The sequence below is a fragment of the Choloepus didactylus genome, chromosome X (assembly GCF_015220235.1).
Source record: "Choloepus didactylus isolate mChoDid1 chromosome X, mChoDid1.pri, whole genome shotgun sequence".
Taxonomy (NCBI): Eukaryota; Metazoa; Chordata; class Mammalia; order Pilosa; family Megalonychidae; genus Choloepus; species Choloepus didactylus.
In genome coordinates, this window is record NC_051334.1 from 107,071,354 (window position 1) to 107,090,780 (window position 19,427).

Below are 19,427 nucleotides of genomic sequence, written 5' to 3' on the forward strand. Positions count from 1 at the left end.
GTTCTCTTCCATTGGTCTATATGTCTGTCCTTGCGCCTAGTACCACATTTTTTTTTTCATTTATTGTAGCTTCATAATAAGTTTTGAAATTGGGAAGTATGTTCCTCCAACTTTGTTTTTATTTTTCAAGATGGTTTTAGCTATTTGGGGTCCCTGGCTGTTCCATATGAATTTGATGTTTAGCTTTTCCTTTTTTGTGAAGAAGGCTGTTGGAATTTTGTTTGGGATTGCATTATATCTGTAAATCACTTTGGGTAGCATTAACATCTTAACAATATTAAGTCTTCCAGTCCATGAGTGTGGAATATCTTTCCATTTATATAGGTCTTGTTTAATTTCTTTCAGTAATGAATTATAGTTTTCTGAATACAAGCCCTTTACATCCTTGTTTAACTTTATTCCTGGATATTTTATTCTTTTAATTGCTATTGTAAGTGGAATTGTTTTCTTGATTTCTTTTTCAGATTGTTTTCTGCTGGCATATAGAGACACCATTGATTTTTGTGTAATGATCTTGTACAATGCCACTTTGCTGAATTCATTTATTAACACCAGTTGCTTTCTTGTGGATTCTTCTGGATTTTCTCTATATAATATCATGTCGTCTACTCATAGGGGTAGTTTTACTCCTTCCTTTCCAATTTGGATGGAATTTATTTATTTATTTAGCCCAATTGCTCTAGCAAGCACTTCCAATACAATGTTGGATAGCATGATAATAGTGGGCATCTTTGTCTTGTTCATGTTTCATGATGTTAGGGGGAAAGCTTTCAGACTTTCACTGTTAAGTATGATGTTAACTGTGGATTTTTCATATATGCCCTTTATCATGTTGAGGAAGTTTCTCTCTATTCCATTCTTTTGAAATGTTTTCATCAAGAAAGGATGCTAGATTTTGTCATACGCTTTTTCTGTGTCAATCAAGATGATCATGTATTTCTTCCCCTTCGATTTGTTAATGTGGTGTGTTATGTTAATTGATTTTCTTGTGTTGAGTCACACTTGCATACTTGGGATAAAATTCACTAGTTCATGGTGTATAATTCTTTTAATGTGCTGTTGGGTTTGATTTGCTAGTATTTTGTTGAGATTTTTGCCTTTATATTCATGAGGAATATTGGTCTGTAATTTTATTTTCTTGTGGGGTATCTTTATCTGGCTTTGGTATTAGGGTGACATTGGCCTCATAGAATGAATTTGGTAGTGTTCCCTCTTCAGTTTTTTGGAAGCTTTTGGGAAGGATTGGTGTTAATTCTTTAAGTGTTTGGTAAAACTCATTGGTGAAACCATGTGGTCCTGCACTTTTCTTTGTTGGGAGGTTTTTGATTACTGATTCAATCTCTTTATTATAATCGGTCTGTTGAAATCTTCTATTTCTTCTTGAGTCAGTTTACATAATTTTTTTTTTTTTAGGAATTTGTCCATTTCTAATTTGACGTACAAATTTCCATCATACCATTTTATAATCTTTTTCATTTTTGTATTGTCAGTACTAATGTTTGCCCTTTCATTTCAGATTTTTGTTATTTGTGATGTTTCTCTTTTTTTCTTAATCGGTCTGGTTGGAGGTTTGTCAATTTTATTGGTCTTTTCAAAGAACCAACTTCTGGTTTTTCTATTCTCTCTTTCATGTATCTCCACTATAATCTTTGTTATTTCCTTCCTTCTACTCACTTTGGGTTTAGTTTACTTTTTCTTTTTTTTAGTTCCTCCAGGTGTGAGATTAGGTTACTGATTTAGAGCTACAAATTTCCCTTCAGCACTGCTGTTGCTACATCCTACAGGTTTTTGTATGTTGTGTTCTCATTTTCATTTGTTTCAAGATATAATTTCCATTGTGATTTTTTTCTTTGACCCATTGGTTTTTTAATAGTGTATCATCTAATTTTCAAATATTTGGGAATTTCCCATTTCTCCCTCTGTCGTTGACTTCTAGCTTCATTCCATTGTGGTCAGAGAAGATATTTTGCGTGATTTCAATCTTTTTAAATTTATTGGGATTTGTTTTGTGACCTAACATATGGTCTACTTGAGAAGTTGCTGTTGTTGTATGAGTGTTCTATATATGTCTGCTAGGTCTTGTTGGTTTATAGTATTGTCCAAGTCCTTTATTTCCTTATTGAACTTCTGTCTGGATGTTCTATCCATTATTGTAAGTAGTGTGTTGAAGTCTCCTACTATTAATGTAGTAGTAGTTGAACTATTTATTTTTCCTTCCAAATCTGTCAGTTTACTTCATATATTTCAGGGTTCTTTTGGTAGTTGCATATATCGCTTTGATGATTTGACCCTTTTATTAATATATACTGCCCTTCTTTGTTCCTTCTACCAGTTTTTGACTTAAAGTCTATTTTGTCTGATACAAGTAAGACCACCCCCACTCTCATTTGATTACTATTTGCATGGTCCATCATTTTTCTTTCAAGCTATTTCTGTCTTTGTATGGAAGGCGAGTCTCTTGTAAATAGCATATAGTTGGGTCATGCTTTTTTTTTTAAATGCATTTTTTTATTGTGAACTTTAACATATATACATAACAGTAATAACTTTCAAAGTATGATTTAACAAGTAGTAAGAGAGCAAATTTCAAGAATGTCGTGGATCACAGTTCCACACCTTCAGCTGTTTCCATCATTGTAAAATGTAACACATACAGAGAGGTGTTGACTTTCGATGTACAGAGTCATGCTTTTTTTTTTTTAATCCATTTTTGCAATCTCTGCCTTTTGACTAGAGATTTTAACCCATTTACATTTAAAGTAACTACTAATGAGGTAGGACTTACTTCTGCCACTTTGCTCTTTTGGTTTTGTATGTCTTATCCTTTTTTATTCCTCAGTTCTTCCAATCCTTCCCGTTTTTATATTTAGTTTGTCTTTTGTAGTGATTCCTTTAGAATTGCTTCTCTCCTTTGCATATATATTTTTTCTTATTTTCTCTGTGGTTACCATGGGGCTTAAATTTAACATCTTAAATATGTAATAGTCTTATTTGTCTTATGCTAACTGAGCTTTGATAGCATACACAAACTATGTTCCTATATACCTCTGTCCCCCAATCTTTATGTAGTTTTGTTACAAATTACATATTTAGAGAGTATGAGTCCAAACCACTGATTTGTCATTACTTTTTATGCATTTACAGTTTAGATCCTATAGGAAGTAAAAAGTAGAGTTACAAACCAAAAATATGATACTACTGGTTTTTACATTTTAACGATCATTATCTTTACTGGAGATGTTTATTTCTTCATATGGCATTGATCTATTGTCTACTGTCCTAGTCTTTCAACCTAAAGAACTCTCTTCAGCATTTCTTGTAAGCCCAGTCTTGTGGTGATGAATTCCCTCGACTTTTATTGGTTTGGGAATGTCTTAATCTCTACCTCCCTGTTTTTGAAAGAGGGTTTTGCTGGATATAGAATTGTTGGTTGGCACTTTTTTCCGTTCAGCACTTTAAATATGTCATCCCAATGCCTTTTTACCTCCTTGGTTTTGATGATAAATTGGTACTTAATATTATTGAGGCTCCCTTGTATGTGATGTGTTGTTTCTCTCTTGTGGTTTTCATAATTTTCTCTATCTTTGGCAGTTACTGGTTTGATTACAGTATGTCTCACTTTGTGTCTATTTGGATTTATCCTGTTTGGAGTTCATTGGGTTTTTTGGATGTATCTATTCATGTCTTTCATTAAATATGGGAAATTTTCAGCCATTATTTCTTTGAATAGTCTCTCTGCCCTTTTCCTCTTCCTTCTACTCTGGGATTTCCACAGTGTATATATTGGAATGCACAATGGCGTTTCACAGGTCTCTCCACTTCTGGTCACTTTTCTTCTTTCTTTTTTCTTGTTGTTCCTCAAATGGAATAATTTCAATTGCCTTATCTTCAAGTTCACTGATTGTTTCTTCTGCCAGCTCCAATCTGCTGTGGAACCCATTTAGGGAGTTTTTAACTTCTGTTTCTGTGGTTTTCAGCCCTATTTGGTTCCTTTTTCTTGAGTTCTATTTCTTTCTTGATACCTCTTTTTACTCATTTATCACTTTCATGATTTCCTCTGTTTGTTTGTGTTTTCCTTTAGCTCTTTGAGCATATTTGCGATCTTTTTAAAAAGTGTTTGTTTGGTATATCCATGGTCATGGCTTCCTTGTTGATGGTTTCTAATAGTTTATCCTGGGCTTGCATTTATTGTTTTTTTATGTTTTGTCATTTTTTTGTTGCAGCCTGGGTATTTTGAAGTTTTAAAATGTTATCACTGGAATTTAGACACTGAGGCATGTTTCTTAAGCTTGTATTCCAGCTAGTGTTATGATAGAGATTTCCTTGAATGTCAGGAGTTTAAGAAAATAAAAAAGTAAAAGAAAACACCTTTTCCCAGTCTTGCATACTGTTGTGTGAGTGTTCTCCTTTAGTGCTTAGTTGTTCAATAAAGAGTGTAGAGAACATCCAGAAGCAAAAGTATAGGGTCTTCCCTGGTCTTTTCTGCATATGCATTTTGTCCTGGGCATATGTGCATGGCCCTGGGAATTCCTCTGATTACACAGATCCAAATGACCACTTGTTCTAGGAAACAGGGTTTTCTCACGGTCCCAATGGTTCCATTCTAAGCACCCCACCTGGCAGTCCTTTGCTCAGGGAGCTATGATTTGACTGTTCTAGTGTGTTATGTAGGATAGCTCTGTGAACTGCCTGTATGTGCTGGGGAAGTTCTGGGATGGAAAGCCCGCAAAGAGTGCTCTGGTTTGATCTTTTATGCTGCCGCCAGACAGACTGGCACAGATATACATGCATCCTAGTATGTACACAGTGTTTATTTTGCTCGCTCCAGAACCAGCACCATGGTCCCATGCTTGGAGTGCAGGCCAGCGCCATACTGAGCCAATACAGTGATGGTGAGGGGCCAGTAGGGCAAGAAAAGTTGACTTTTTCTTGATTCAGCACTCGCCCTGTTACTAAAACCCTTTTACTGTTTTCTGGAGCTTTGAGAAAGATAGTTCTGCCAGTTTTTGTTTGTTGCTTAAAGCTTCTGTGCAGGGACCGAACCCTGGAGCATCTCACTCTGCCATCTTTATGATGTCATCTGCATAGTTAAAACAAGAGATACTTATAGAAGGTAAATGGGAGAGTCCCAAACTGAAACACTTCATCGTATTTTACTTTCAGTAATGACAACAGTAATCCTTTACTTTACTCCAGTTATCATTTAATGTTTTATTTTGAGGACTAGATTCCTTACAGTATTAGGAAGAATTTGAAAGGTAAGGGAGGACTCTGGTTAATAGTATATATGTTATTGCTAGTAAATTTTCTTTTAATATAGCCTGTGCCAAATTTTAGAAAATGTAGTAATTGAAGCTAGTATGCAAGCTGTAGCTTCTGTAATAAAATAATTTTATATTATATACCATGATGTAAACCTTATTGCTTATTTTGATTTATATGCAAATAATTCTTTTTCTTATAGTTTACACTACTTTCAGCTGCTATGTTAGTTTTTGTGCTCTAGACTATCTCCATTTTTTCCATGATTACCACAATAAAGTAGGCAAGCAAGAAAAATTATGGCTACTTCTTGTCTCATTTTGTGTATTTGTTTCAGTAGCAGTACCAATCTTTTAGGCAACCAGCATTGTCGATGCCATGAATTTACAGTAAACTTGTGGAATTTGCATATATAAAACATAGATGTCATGCTGGTGAATTCAACTTACAAGCCATGGAATAGAATTCTTGCAGTGAGGCTATTAGTTTCAGGTAATTTAAATCTCAGTGGGAGCCAAGAAATGTATTTTGAACTAATATATTTTTGAAGTCTTCAAAGACAGGAGATGGTAATATTCTGTGTAAAGAAAAAATGATGGGCAGTTTTTTTAAGGTAAAGAGGTTTAAATTTAATGAAGTGATTAAAAGTAATTTAGAAATTTATTTCCTCCTCATAAAAATTGTTTGTTATTGATTTAATGGAAACTAGTTAAAAAATTAGGCTTCTTTTTAACATAATTCCAAAAAGAAGTAAGCATATCTTCCAACATTGAGAACTTTTTAATGGGAGGAATACAAATTTGTATGTTGTTGAGGACCTGCCCAAGACCTAATGTATTTTATTCACCAATATCATTGTTGAGTAGAATGGTTGGCTAGTTGGCATCACTTTTAAGGGATATTTTATACTAGCTTTTGCATGAGATAAAATTACATCCTGATTAAAAGTTTTTTTTTTTAAATTTTATAGCTTAAAGGAAAATTTACAAATATTTTAATGTATATGTAGTAGTAATAAGGTTATAGTTAATTTTCACACTGTCATCCAGGTGTTATAATTGTTAGCTCATTCTCACACATGTTTTCTAAGAATAACGGTGCCTAATGGTCAAGCTCATCAGTTGCATGCTTTTTTTCTGCAACTGGTTTCACCTCATGCAACTTTTTTTCACCTGTGACCTGGAATGATAATGATTTATTACTTCTCTCTCTCTTTTAGGAGACTATGGGATCCTTGCAGGTTGGGACTGTGTATGTGTTTCTATTCCAAGCAAATCTTTCACAGTGCTTGGAACTTAGTTGATAGCTGATAAATTCTGGGAAGCTTCCTTCAACAAACATTTTAAAGGTCTGGCAAGACTTAGGGCCTGTCAACCTCCCCTTTTGAAATGTTTGGAAGAAAATTAATTAACACCACTATCATTACCCAAGGAAGCATGTAAATTCTGCAAGTCAGAGAAAATTGGAAAGTCCATGATGGAATAGTTAACATTTTTGTGTCTAATATTAAAGGTAATGTCATTTCTGAGAGGAACATTTATTACAGTGTACTAGTTCAATTAGTACTGTAAACCCCTTTATGCAAAGGCTGTGTTTAATTTTTATATTCCCATTATGCCTATTACCTAACATTGCCAGGAATACAGTAGAAGCGCAGTACAATTTTGAAGAAATGATCAGTGTTTACTGATTTGTTGCCAGGACATTCCTGCAACTCTCACTAGATGATACACCATTTGAGGTTAGGACCTAAGTGTTAGTCATTTTAAATTCTCTCTTCCACGTTCAGTGCAGTGCTGCATATATAGTAGGCATGTGTGTCAGGGATTCTCAAAACCACCCCACATTTGGAGGTTTGTTAGGAGGACCCATGGTACTCAGAGGATAGCTTCATTCACAGCTAAGATTTATTACAGTGCTACAGTAAGGATACAGAGCCTGATCATGAGGAAAAAAGTCATAGGCAGAATCTGGAGGAATTCATGGGCAGGCATCCTTATACCATCGTCCTCCCATGAGGGGTCACATAAAGCACTTCCTTCCCCAGAAATGAAAATGCAGTAATATGTGTGCAATGTTTCTGCTCCGTGAAACCCAGAGACGCAGCACCCAAGGTTTTTATTGGGTACTGGTCACGTAGGCAACCTCTGCCTAGCATGTACTGAAATTCCAGAATCCCAGAAGGAAAATAGGTATTCGGCATAAACCACATTATTTATACAACCAGCCTAGACACAGTAAACTCTCTTATCAGTTAGGAAATACTATCCAAATCCAAGTTACCAGAAACCAGCCAAGGACCAACTTGGTAAGCAGGCCTTTCTAAGGAGAGTGATCTTAGGACTGCTATGTTAACTTCTTTCTGCACAGCCTGGCTTTGTATATATACCCTTTTGATAGAAGTAGGAAACTGGATACAATTTCTTTGAGTACTTAAAATAGCCTTTTGCTCAATTCATTTGACAGGGAGATTCAGATTAGGGTTTCTGTTCTTTATTATGGATGACTCTAATGCCTTGGTGATTTATATGCCTGTTCATTAACTTGCATTGTTGCTAAATTCCCTTCTTGACTGAACCTCCCTCTTACCCACCTCCAACCCCCCCACCCCCCACCACCAAAACAGAGTTTAAAAGCTGGCTACAAGTATGGTTCCTTATACCCCATGTCCTCCTGGAAAAAAGGGGACTAAGCATACTCTTTGTTAGGTCCTGGTTACAAACAGGTGTTGTAGACCCACATAATATTATATCAGCTTTTATCCAGAGGTTCCCCCCACCCCTTCACTTTGCTTGATGAGTTGGGTTATTCATAAGGCAGGAGATAAGAAAGCAATAAAGCAAAGCAAAAGGGGAGGATTCTGGAAAATCTGGTCATATTGTTGTACTATCACATGCTCTACAGTGTTCAAAACTTAATTTCTGAGCTATTTAGGTGAATCACTGATGGATAGTATCTCCATGGTGATTGATAGAAAATCACCTTTGATTACTGCTTTATGTAGTTTTCTGTGATAGTGCGTTTCCTGATTTTAAAGGTTTCTGTCAAATTTGGCTTTGCCTTCTTGCTTTTTGGAATAAAATCATGGCATTTTTTATATTCAACAGCAGCCCCCTTATCAGTAGCTCAGTGTTCTGACTGATCTTAACTATTTGCAGTATTGTTCGCATTTTTGCAAATTAAGGGGGGAAAAAAGAGACTCTTGTGTGTCTTAGAGAATTGTGGGTGTCAACTCAGGCTCTCATCCAGTTAATCTTGTGTTTTGAAAAGAAAAAAATGAAAGGTGCTATTGGCAGTGAGATGTGACAGTTAACAGTAGAAGGAGGAAATACAAAAATATAGTAGTCTCTGTTTGTTTCACACAGAGAAAAGTGGCCCCATGTTCTTCAGTGGTTGCGAGGGCATCATCGCTGTATTATTGTGTAGAATAGAAATTGATTTTGACGAGGAGTCATCAAACGGAGATTCACTGCACTCTTCATCAGTGCACTCTATATGTAATATATTTTCACAAAGTTTTCATCAGAAATGGTTAATTTTTTTTTTTCCATTTTCATTTTGTTACTTAAAGAGAGAGCTTTAAGAACACAGGACACATTCATGGATCACTGATTATGCCGGGTGAAGGATTCATTGTATTTAGCTCTCCTTATGAAGATTTGTAGGGGAAAATATATATATGTAACTTACTCAACAGTTAATATAAATAAAAATATTATGGGCACAACTGCAGAAGAACTGCACCAAATGAAAAAGGGATGTTTCCAGAAATATTTGGTAAAATTTGGAATGCACACTGCATTCTTCCCCATTACCTCACATTAATATTTCTGAGATTAAGTTCTAAAGAAAACAGTCACAAATAGCACATACTGTTTATTAAAAATTATTCCTGTTCTAGAGGCAAATAGATCTTAACACTTTGTGGAGAAAGAGAGAAGACAATTAAGCATCGGATAAAAGGTATTTGAACCTTGGTGCTTTCCATGCAGAGGAGAAAAAATCCCCACTATTTTTCAGATTCTAGGAATACAACTCTTTGGCAGGCTGGCAGTTTTACTTATTAAATAGGAGAGAAATTATGCCAGTTTTTGTTATATAAAGTTCCACCTCTGTTCCAGCATCTCCAGTAGGTAAGTATCAAAAAAACAACATATTACTGACCACTTACATATGTGCCAGGTATGGTGATAAATGTTTTTCGTGGATGACCTCATTTAATCCTCACTATAAACCTATTATATGAGGTGGTCATTATTATTATCATTAATTTAAGAGGAGGCTGAGATTCAGAGAAGTTAACTAACTTGCCCAATCTTACTTGCACCTGATGCTAAACCTTGATTTCTTAACTGTTATGTTGTGTTGCTTTCTACCTAAGTGTACATCCTGGGTGCTGTTATACGATATGCATTGATTTTCCCCAGTCACTATTGGGCAACAGGGATAATTGCAGATGTAAGAATATGAAACAAATGCAAAAGGGCTCCATATTCTTCTAGGAGTTTCTAATATTGGAATCCACCAATGGAAAATGAAATGCAGACCTATCACCCTTTACTTTTAAGTTTAAAACTGTGAAGCAGTGCTTTGTTTCAAGATATTTGCTATCTCCATGTGGTTTTGAACAGTTTTCCCATATTGTTTTGATACTTTATTGCAAGCAGTCCTCGATTGCTTGCAATTCATTTATTCTCCTGAAGCTTGGAACTTATAATACTGGATCTCTCCTTCCTCGCACTTTTGGTCTCCTACTGTAACTAAAGCTGGGGCAGTTACCCTCACCACTCACCCCAACAACCAGCTCAGTTGTCAGGATGTCCTCTTTTGTTCATCCCTCCTTGCCACCAGTTGCAAGGCGGTTCAGGGCTTAGGACTTCTGTTGTTACCACAGTACACTATTTTATAGGTTAAGTGTGCTTTTGCAGGATAGCCTTGGCACATAAACATTTTATTTAAACTTGCTTTCCTTGATAATTATGTCCAAGAGTTTTTCTCCAACTGATTTACAAACAGACTTCAGAATATAATCTACTTGTAAATTGGGACTGCTTATATAGGTTTGGGGATACTTTTTCCATCATGTTAGATTGAAAATTCTTGTTAATTTGAATCCTGTGATATATATGAAATGGTGTATATGGAAGTTAGTTTAACACTTCAGTTGCTATAAAAGCATAATTTCAGTAGTATGTAAATTTAATGTTAACTTTGGAGACATACAGTTGGTTTTTTCATTTCAATGTTAATTTATTTAAATTTAAATATTTTAAATAGGTTTGTGTAGGTCTGGTAATAGTTTTTATTTTAATATCATTACATTTTGCAATGAAAGTTACTTTAAAATAGGCTCTAAGGAGATGTTAGTTAAATTATTTGTAATGAGTTTGGATGCTTTGAAAAACATATGCTTATCAATGAATAAGCATAATGGCACAGAATCCCTTAATAATGCTGCTGTTACAGGGCATACTACCTGTTGTGAGGGCTAATTTTGCTATATCATGATTTTACTTTATACACTGATGGTTTCAGGAGCAATAGAACTTTACCTAGGATACTGAAATTTCTATTACTTTGGGTTATTGAATTTTAGAGGTCTGCCATATTAGAACTTCCATTTTTTTTTTGAGTTTTATTGATATATATTCATATACCATACAATTATCCACAGTGTACAACCAATTGTTCACAGTATTGTGGTATAGTTGTGCTTCATCACCCCTATCAATTTTTGAACATTTTCTTTACTCCAAAAACAATAAAAATAAGAATAAAAATAAAAGTAAAAAAGACATAGCATATAGTCATCCATGGTGTTGAACTTATGTTTTGGAAAGCATTCTTGGAAACCTAGTTTCAGAATCTTTATAGAATCATTGGAGAGTGTGGAAAGAGGTCATTTTAGCTTTTCTATTTTGCTTTTGCTCCCTGCTGTACACTTTATTACTGCTCTTTCTTATGTTACTCTTTTCTTTGTATTCTGTTTCTCCACTTAAAACATAATTTTACACAATTAGTACAAACTAATTATAGAAACATTAGTTAAGGAAACAGACCCTTCTTTCCGAAAAAAAGCATCTTAATCTCTTTATCCTTAGAAAAGTGATGTTAATATATTGGTGAATATTCTTCCAGATGTGTGTGTGTGTGTGTGTTTATTTTTCATTTTTTTTCTCAACAATATATTACAATTGTCTTTTGATGTTAAAAAATATAAAGCTACAAAATTTTTAATGGCTGCGTAGTGTTCCTTTATGTTGGAGATTTGGTTGGAGATTTGGTGGATACTTCTTCCAAATAGCAGCTAAACACCTTTGGGGTGGACGGAGATCCTGGTGGGTTTATCTTGGGGAACTAAAGCAGACGTGAAAAGTATAGAGTTACAGGGAGCATGTAGGTCCAAGTGAAAAGGTGAAAGAAGTAAGATATGGGTCAATGCATGAGCAGTGAGATATAGGTCAATGAATGAGCAGCGACCTTTAATAGAAAACCTCTGCTCCATAGTGAATGGTGGCTTCAGGAGTGAGAGTCCCACAGATTGCATGAATTAGATACATGTCTCTTAGGGGAATGGGAACTTGAAGGACTGAAGAGGGAGACTATCATGTTTTCTTACTAATACTGTTCCCTCCTAGAGAGCAGCATAAATGTCCATTCCCTCTTTGGAAACATATCTCATTCTTCAGTGTATTATATGGATATACAGTAATTTAATTATTTGGCCATTGCAAGACATTTGGATGTTTAATTCATTTACATTTAATGTAATTATTAATATGGCTGTGCTTGTGTCTACCATCTTACTGTTTTCCATCTGTTCCATCTGCCCTTTGTTCCTTTTCTTTTCCTGTCTTCTTTTGGATTGAATATTTTGTTTTTACTATAACATTTTAACTCATGTTAGCCTATTAGATATACCTCTTTATTTTAGTTTTCAGTGGTTGCTATAGGATTCATACTATGTATCTTTAATTTATAACAGTATTCCTTCAAATATACCACTTCTTGCATAATATAAGAACCTTCAGTAGTACATTTATACTCACTCCTTCCATTCTTTGAGATATTACTGTTATACATGTTACTTTAACATATTTATAGGTATGACGATACAATACATTATTTTTTCTTTCTTTAAGTAATCAATTATATTTTAAGGCAAGTAAACTATAAAAAATGTCCTATAGGTTTTCACACATATTTACTATTTCTGGCATTCTTCATTCATTTATATAGAGTTGAGTTTCTTTCTGATATCATTTGTTTTCAGCCTGAAGAACTTCATTTAACATTTCTTTTAGTGCAAGGTTTCTAGCATTGGATTCTTTCAGCTTTTGTTTATCGATAAATGTCTTTATCTCACCTTCATTTTTGAAGGATATTTAAGACAGGTATCCCCCCACCCCCACCTTCTCATATACACACCTTTTCTGGTTTGTTTTCTTTCCGCACTTTAAAGATGTCATCCACTGTTTCTGGCTTGCATTGTTTCTGATGAGAAGTCGGCTATAAGTCTAAACTCCATTCCCTGTATGTAACATGTCTTTTTTTTTTTGGTCTGGCTACTATTAAGAGTTTTTCTTTATCATGGGTTTTCAAAAATGTGATTATGATTGCCTTGGAGAGGTTGTCTTTATGTTTATCCTGTTTGGGGTTCATTGACATTCTTATATTTGTGGGTGGATATTTTTAATCAAATGTGGAAAATTATGGGCCATTATTTCTTCAAATATTTCTTTTGAGTCCCTCCTCCCGCTTTGGAAATTTTTTTATGTTAGATCACTTTATATTGTTCCATAGGTGGGTGAGGCTCTGATAACTTTTTCAGCCTTTATTTTTTTTTTCAGGTTGGTAGTTTCTATTGCCATTATTTCAAGTTCACTTTTCTACTGCAATTTCTAATCTGATGTTAAGCCCATACAGTGAATTTCATTTCAGATAAGGTATTTTTCAGCTCTAGAAGGCCCATTTGGTTCTTGTGTATAGTTTTATTTTTCTTCTTATTGTGTTTATGTTTTTCTATAAATCTTGCGTATACTAAAAACAGATGCCTTAAAATCCTTACCTGCTATTTCCATCATGGTCATTTCTGGATTTGTATTTATTGACTACTTTTTCTCCTGGTAATGACTGTTATTTTCTTCTTTGATTATCTAGTAATTTTTAGTTAGATGCTAGATATCATAAATGTGACAATTGAATGTTGGAGTTTGGTTGTCCTCCTTAAAGAGTGTTAGGCTTTGTTCTGGCAGGCAGTTAATTTATAGGTAGATCAGCTTGATCCTTTCAAGACTTGTTTTTAAGCTTTGGGTGCATCTAAAGTAGCATTTGCCCCAGGGCTGGTTTAGTTCTACTCCTAAAGTGTGGCATTTTTCTAGTCTCTGAATGCTCAATGAAGTTTCTCTAGTCTGGCTGATCAGAACTGTCTTCCAGCTCTGTGTGATCTCTAATAGGTGTTCGGTTTATTCTTCTCCAGTAGTTTTTCTTTTTCTTATAGTTTTTTTTTCCATCCTCATGAAGTCTCTCCTATGCCTGTAACAAACTGTTATTTAACCAAATATTCAAAGAGACTTCTCTGGGGGCATCTGCAACTATTTTTTCCTGTAGCTCCCTCTTCTCTGGTTCTGTCCCCCACAATTTCAAGCTGCATCATTCTCCCTGAACTCCAGTTTCTCTGTCCTCAGTTCCATCAGACCACGGTACTCTTCCTGGTTTTCCCCTCCCTTCAGCATGATGTGGAAAGTGCCTTCACACACAAAACTGGTTTGACCATGGGGCTCACTTCACTTGTTTCTTTACTCTTAAGGATCACTGTCCTGTGTTGCCTAGTGACCAATATCTGAAGACAGTTTTTTCATAAGCTTTGTCTAGTTTTCTAGTTGTTTACAGATGGCGGGCTAGTCTAGTACCAGTTACTCCTTTTTGGCTAGTTGCAGAAGACCCTAATGTAGCTTTTAAAGATGGATGAGGTGTGTTAGGTTGCTTTTTTTAGTTAATAGATTATTGAGATTATATTCATTTTTTATCTTGGGCATTTCATTTTAAAAGTAATCTTTCTTAATTGAAGGACAAAACTTAGCTTTATAACTATGAGTTAATCCTATAAGTTTAATGGGTCATAGGGACTTCCTTGTGGGTTTCTTTTTTCTTCATTCCCATATGCATAGGAGACATTTACATGCTGAATTTGTATGTAATATGTTTCAACTAAAAGAAAGTCATTAAAATTGTGACCTACTTTTTTTCCATTGGATTTTATTCACTAATAGCCAAGTGTTTTGATAGAGTGTAAAGCAACATTTTATTAGTTTCTCAAATCCCTTGCTATGCTCTTTTGCAGAATGAAATTTGTCACTATTTGTGTCATAGTGCAGAATATAGAATATGAAAATATAATTGTCCACTTCTCTTAACTGCAATTACAGTTTGAATAGTCTCACAAGATACATTTCTTTTTCCCCAGACATAAGTGAAGCCTCTTTTGAGTTCAGAGCTAAAATTAAGGGCCATTTTAGATTGAGTCCCTAGGACATTCTGTTTTTCATTCTAGGAAGCAGTGTCTTATTTTTACATTTCCTGTATTGTCTCTGTAGATGGTTAGAAGAGCAATGCTTCATCAGAATGGTGGGTTACTGCCAGCACCCTTCTGTGAGATGGTTATTAAAAGCATGTCCTTTCCTCTCCAATTCAGAGTGCAAGATTTTCACTGATGTTACATACTTGAGCTCTTCTGACACAAGCGAGAAGATAGCTAAAACAGCTCTCAAAGCTGGGTTTACAGCCTTTGGTGTCATTCGGTATTTCAGTGAACTAGGTGAGGTGGTTCTTAATTTTTCTCTCTCTCTCTATCGTTATCATGGTTGATTGTCAGTGAGAGCTGCAGTCAAACAAAAATGGAAACTTTGTAATTTATGTATAGCTTTACAAAGGCAAAGGAATGAAGGATTATTGCAGTTGGTGCAGTCCCAGATACAATTAATATCAAATGCATATAAATCCTGTTAGAGATCTGTCATGGGTGAAAAAGGAATATGAAAAATGCGTGACCTATCTTTATTAGATTCAGTTAGAGAGAGACCATACAGAGCTAAGGAGCTTTACAAACTGCATATTAATCATAACCAGTCTTCTGAGATAAACCTATTTCTTGTAACTTATCAAAGCTGTACAGAAGATTAGTCATTCCCTTTGGTAAAGGAATGTTTTACATATTGTTCTGAGTTTTGAACATTGCAGCTTTAAAAACTGATTAACAGATATTTTAATATTAAAATATATCTCATTGAATTATATAGCTTAGGCAGCTATTACCCTATAATGCCACCTCAATAGGAAGATGGGCTCTTTGTCAAAACCTCTACATTACTGTTTTGTTGCATATTGAACAAGACACTCTAGGGAGTTGTATTAGAGACCAGACAAAAGAACTTTGCTACAGCAAGCAATCGTCAAATCACACAGAAATATTTCTTTCTTAAATCTTTACTTTTAGCAACAATTGGGAGATATCAGCACCATTTTTTTTTAATGTCACTTTCAATTCCTGAAGTCTTTTATCTCTTTGAGAAGGAGGGGAATTAGCTTAAGGGGACAGTTAAGACCATCATGTTAATGCACAGTATTACTAAGGGTAGAGGATGTGTAACGGCTATAATCTGACAAGGATAATTAAGATCCTGCTTTTAAAATGTGTGAGAAGATTTCATAAGATTATGAAAATTTTAGATAGAACATAAAGAAACAGGTATGAATTGTATTTTGTATTGTTGGCTCACAAATGTAGAGATGTTGAGTGATTTTAAGCATTTAGTTACTGACCTGTTGTCACTTGAGTGCCCACAGAATATAAGATCCTATCGATAAAAATATGGAGCTATTTCATGATGAAGGTTTCCATATTCAATGACATATGTCATTTGATAGCTTTGTTTTCATATTTCTAAAATAGACTTTTAAAAAGCTCAAATACAGATGTATATACATTAAAAATAAAATCTTCTCTCATTCTTCCCATTTTGCCCTCTAGGGGTAGCTATTATTAAAAATTTTGATGTGTAATTGTTCTAGTTTGCTAATGCTTCCGGAATGCAAAACACCAGAGATGGATTAGCTTTTATAAAAGGGGGTTTATTTGGTTACACAGTTACAGTCTTAAGGCCATAAAGTGTCCAAGGTAAGACATCAGCAATCGGGTACCTTCAGTGGAGGATGGCCAATGGTGTCTGGAAAACCTCTGTTAGCTGAGAAGGCATGTGGCTGGCATCTGCTCCAAAGTTCTGGTTTCAAAATGGTTTTCTTCCAGGACGTTCCTGTCTAGGGTGCAGTTCCTCAAAAATGTCACTCTTAGTTGCACATGCGGTATTTGTCCTCTCTCAGCTTCTCCGGAGCAAGAGTCTGCTTTCAATGGCCGTCTTCAAACTGTCTCTCATCTGCAGATTCTGTGCTTTCTTCAAAATGTCCCTCTTGGCTGTAGCAAGCTCTCTCCTTCTGTCTGATCTTATATAGTGCACCAGTAATTTAATTCAGACCCACCCAATGGGCGGGCCAACACCTCCATGGAAATTATCCAATCAGAGTCACCACCCACAGTTTGGTGGGGCGCATCTCCATGGAAACACTCAAAGAATTACAATCTAATCAACACTGATAGGTCTGCCCACACAAGATTACATGAAAGATAATGGCGTTTGGAGCCATAATACATTCAAACTGGCACGTTCCACCCCCTGGACCCCAAAATGACATTATCTTTCCATATACAAAATATATTCATCCCACAACAATATCACAGAAACTTAAATCATTTCAGTAACAATAGTTAAGTACAAGATTCCATCAAAATCAATTATAGGCGTGGTCAGTCCTACGGCATAATTTTCTTTTAGCTGTGGCTCTGTGAACTTAGAACAACTTATGTGCTTCCAATATACAAAGGAGGGACAGTCGTAGGATAAACATTCCCATTACCATAAGGAGAAACAGTAAGGAAAACAGGGTTAACAGGACCAAAACAGTTCCTAAAACCTGCAGGACAAACTCCATTAGATTTCAAAGTCTGAGAGTCATTAACAGAAGGAGGTTGTATCCTTGGGGCTTGAAAGAGTGGGAGTCTAACCCTTCCTAAGGGCATTTTCGGCAGCCCTTTCCTCTCCAAATGCTTAGGTGAATGCTCCAACATATCCACACGTTGGGGAGACCACCTTCTTGGCCCCACCCTCCTCAAACATTGGGGCAGCTCCTGGATTCCCTTCCATCTCCGGGGCAAATGCTCAACCCCTTCAGAACAGTGTGGTGGCAGTCAGGCTCTCCCCAATTCCCTGGGAATGTGCTCCACCCTCTTTGGGGCTTGGGGTGGCAGAACATTTCCTGAGCATCAGGGCGGAAGGCCCGTCCTCGACCTCCAGGGCAAACTCACCCTTTCCATACGTGTGGGCTGCTCCGCTCTCTCAGCCCAAGACCTCTTGATTCTAGACCTCAACCTCCATGGCTCTGTCTTTGAAGAAATTTTTCCTTCAGTGTGCTCCTTGTCTTTCTCCTCTAGTCCTGAGTGGCAGTGGCTCCATCTATAAAGGTCTCGCAAAAATTCTGTTGGCTTCGCATGAAGCACACAGGGGCCAAAGCCGTCAAACAATAGGACTTTCCACAAATCCTTTCTGCTTAACTCTTTTTCCAATCTTGGCTTGTACGGAAATGGCAGCTGGGTTCCATGTTTGGTTACATACTCACATTGGGCTGTAGCTTCTGGGATTCCACCCCCTGGAAGCCTGTAATTTTCCAAGCCATCAGCTTCTGGTTTCTTTGAACCCAAGAGTTCAGTTCTAAGTTTATCTCTCTCTGCTCACATTTTACTATAAGCTGCAAGGACAAGCCATGCTATATCCACAACTTTTAGTTTCAAAATCTCATCAGCCAAGTATCCCAGCTCGTCACTTTCAAATTCTGTCTTCCATCTGACACCAGGATTCAATTTTGCCAAATTCTCTGCCACTTTAAAACAAGGATCACCTTTCTTCCAGTTTGCAACATCACATTCATCATTTCTGCTCAAGGCCTCATCAGAAGTATCTTTAGAGTCCATATTTCCACAAGCAGTCTGTTCAGAGCAGTTTAAGCCTTTTCTATCAAGCTCCTCACAATTCTTCCAGAGTCTTCCCCTTATCCATTTAAAAAGCTGTTCCAACATGTTTGGTATTTGCAAACTCAGCAGCACCAGCACCCCACTCCTGGTACCAAAATCTGTTCTAGTTTGCTAATGCTGCCAGAATGCAAAACACCAGAGATGGATTGACTTTTATAAAAGGGGGTTTATTTGGTTATACAGTTGCAGTCTTAAGGCCATAAAATGTCCAAGGTAACACATCAGCAATTGGGTACCTTCACTGGAGGATGGCCAATGGTGTCCAGAAAACCTCTGTTAGCTGAGAAGGTATGTGGCTGGCATCTGCTCCAAAGTTCTGGTTTCAAAATGGCTTTCTCCCAGGACGTTCCTGTCTAGGGTGCAGTTCCTCAAAAATGTCACTCTTAGTTGCACTTGGGGTATTTGTCCTCTCTCAGCTTCTCTGGAGCAAGAGTCTGCTTTCAACGGCCGCCTTCAAACTGTCTCTCATCTGCAGCTTCTGTGCTTTCTTCAAAGTGTCCCTCTTGGCTGTAGCAAGCTCGCTCCTTCTGTCTGATCTTATATAGTGTGCCAGTAGTTTAATTCCGACCCACCCGATGGGCAGGCCAACACCTCCATGGAAATTATCCAATCAGAGTCATCACCCACAGTTGGGTGGGGCGCATCTCCATGGGAACATTCAAAGAATTACATTCTAATCAACACTGATAGGTCTGCCCACACAAGATTACATCAAAGATAGTGGCGTTTGGGGGGACATCATACATTCAAACTGGCACAGTGATCCTTCTAAATATTTTTTAAGAACTAACTTATTTACACAGAATATTGCACAAATCATAAGCATATAGCTCAGTGAATTCGCACAAAGTGAATGCACCCTTATAAACAATACTCAACTCAAGAATTGGAATATTACCAGCTCTTCCTAATTTCTGTTGCCTCCCTCCTCCCCAAAGACAGCTACTTGACTTGGAACGCTAAGTTTAATGTTGGCTACTTTTGAACTTGATATAAATTGAATCATGGAGTATGTACTTTTCTG

General features: G+C 36.3%; 1 protein-coding gene across 1 annotated transcript in view; it reads left to right on the plus strand.

Moving 5' to 3' along the window:
- Positions 1-16,284, plus strand: part of LOC119522748 (protein diaphanous homolog 2-like) — a 132,578-nt gene extending 116,294 nt beyond the window's left edge. Inside the window, exon 6 of the mRNA XM_037821371.1 lies at positions 14,957-16,284. Coding sequence (XP_037677299.1) covers positions 14,957-14,989 — 33 coding nt within the window. The 3' untranslated portion in view covers positions 14,990-16,284. The remainder of the gene's footprint in view (positions 1-14,956) is intronic.
- Positions 16,285-19,427: the final 3,143 nt, after the last annotated feature.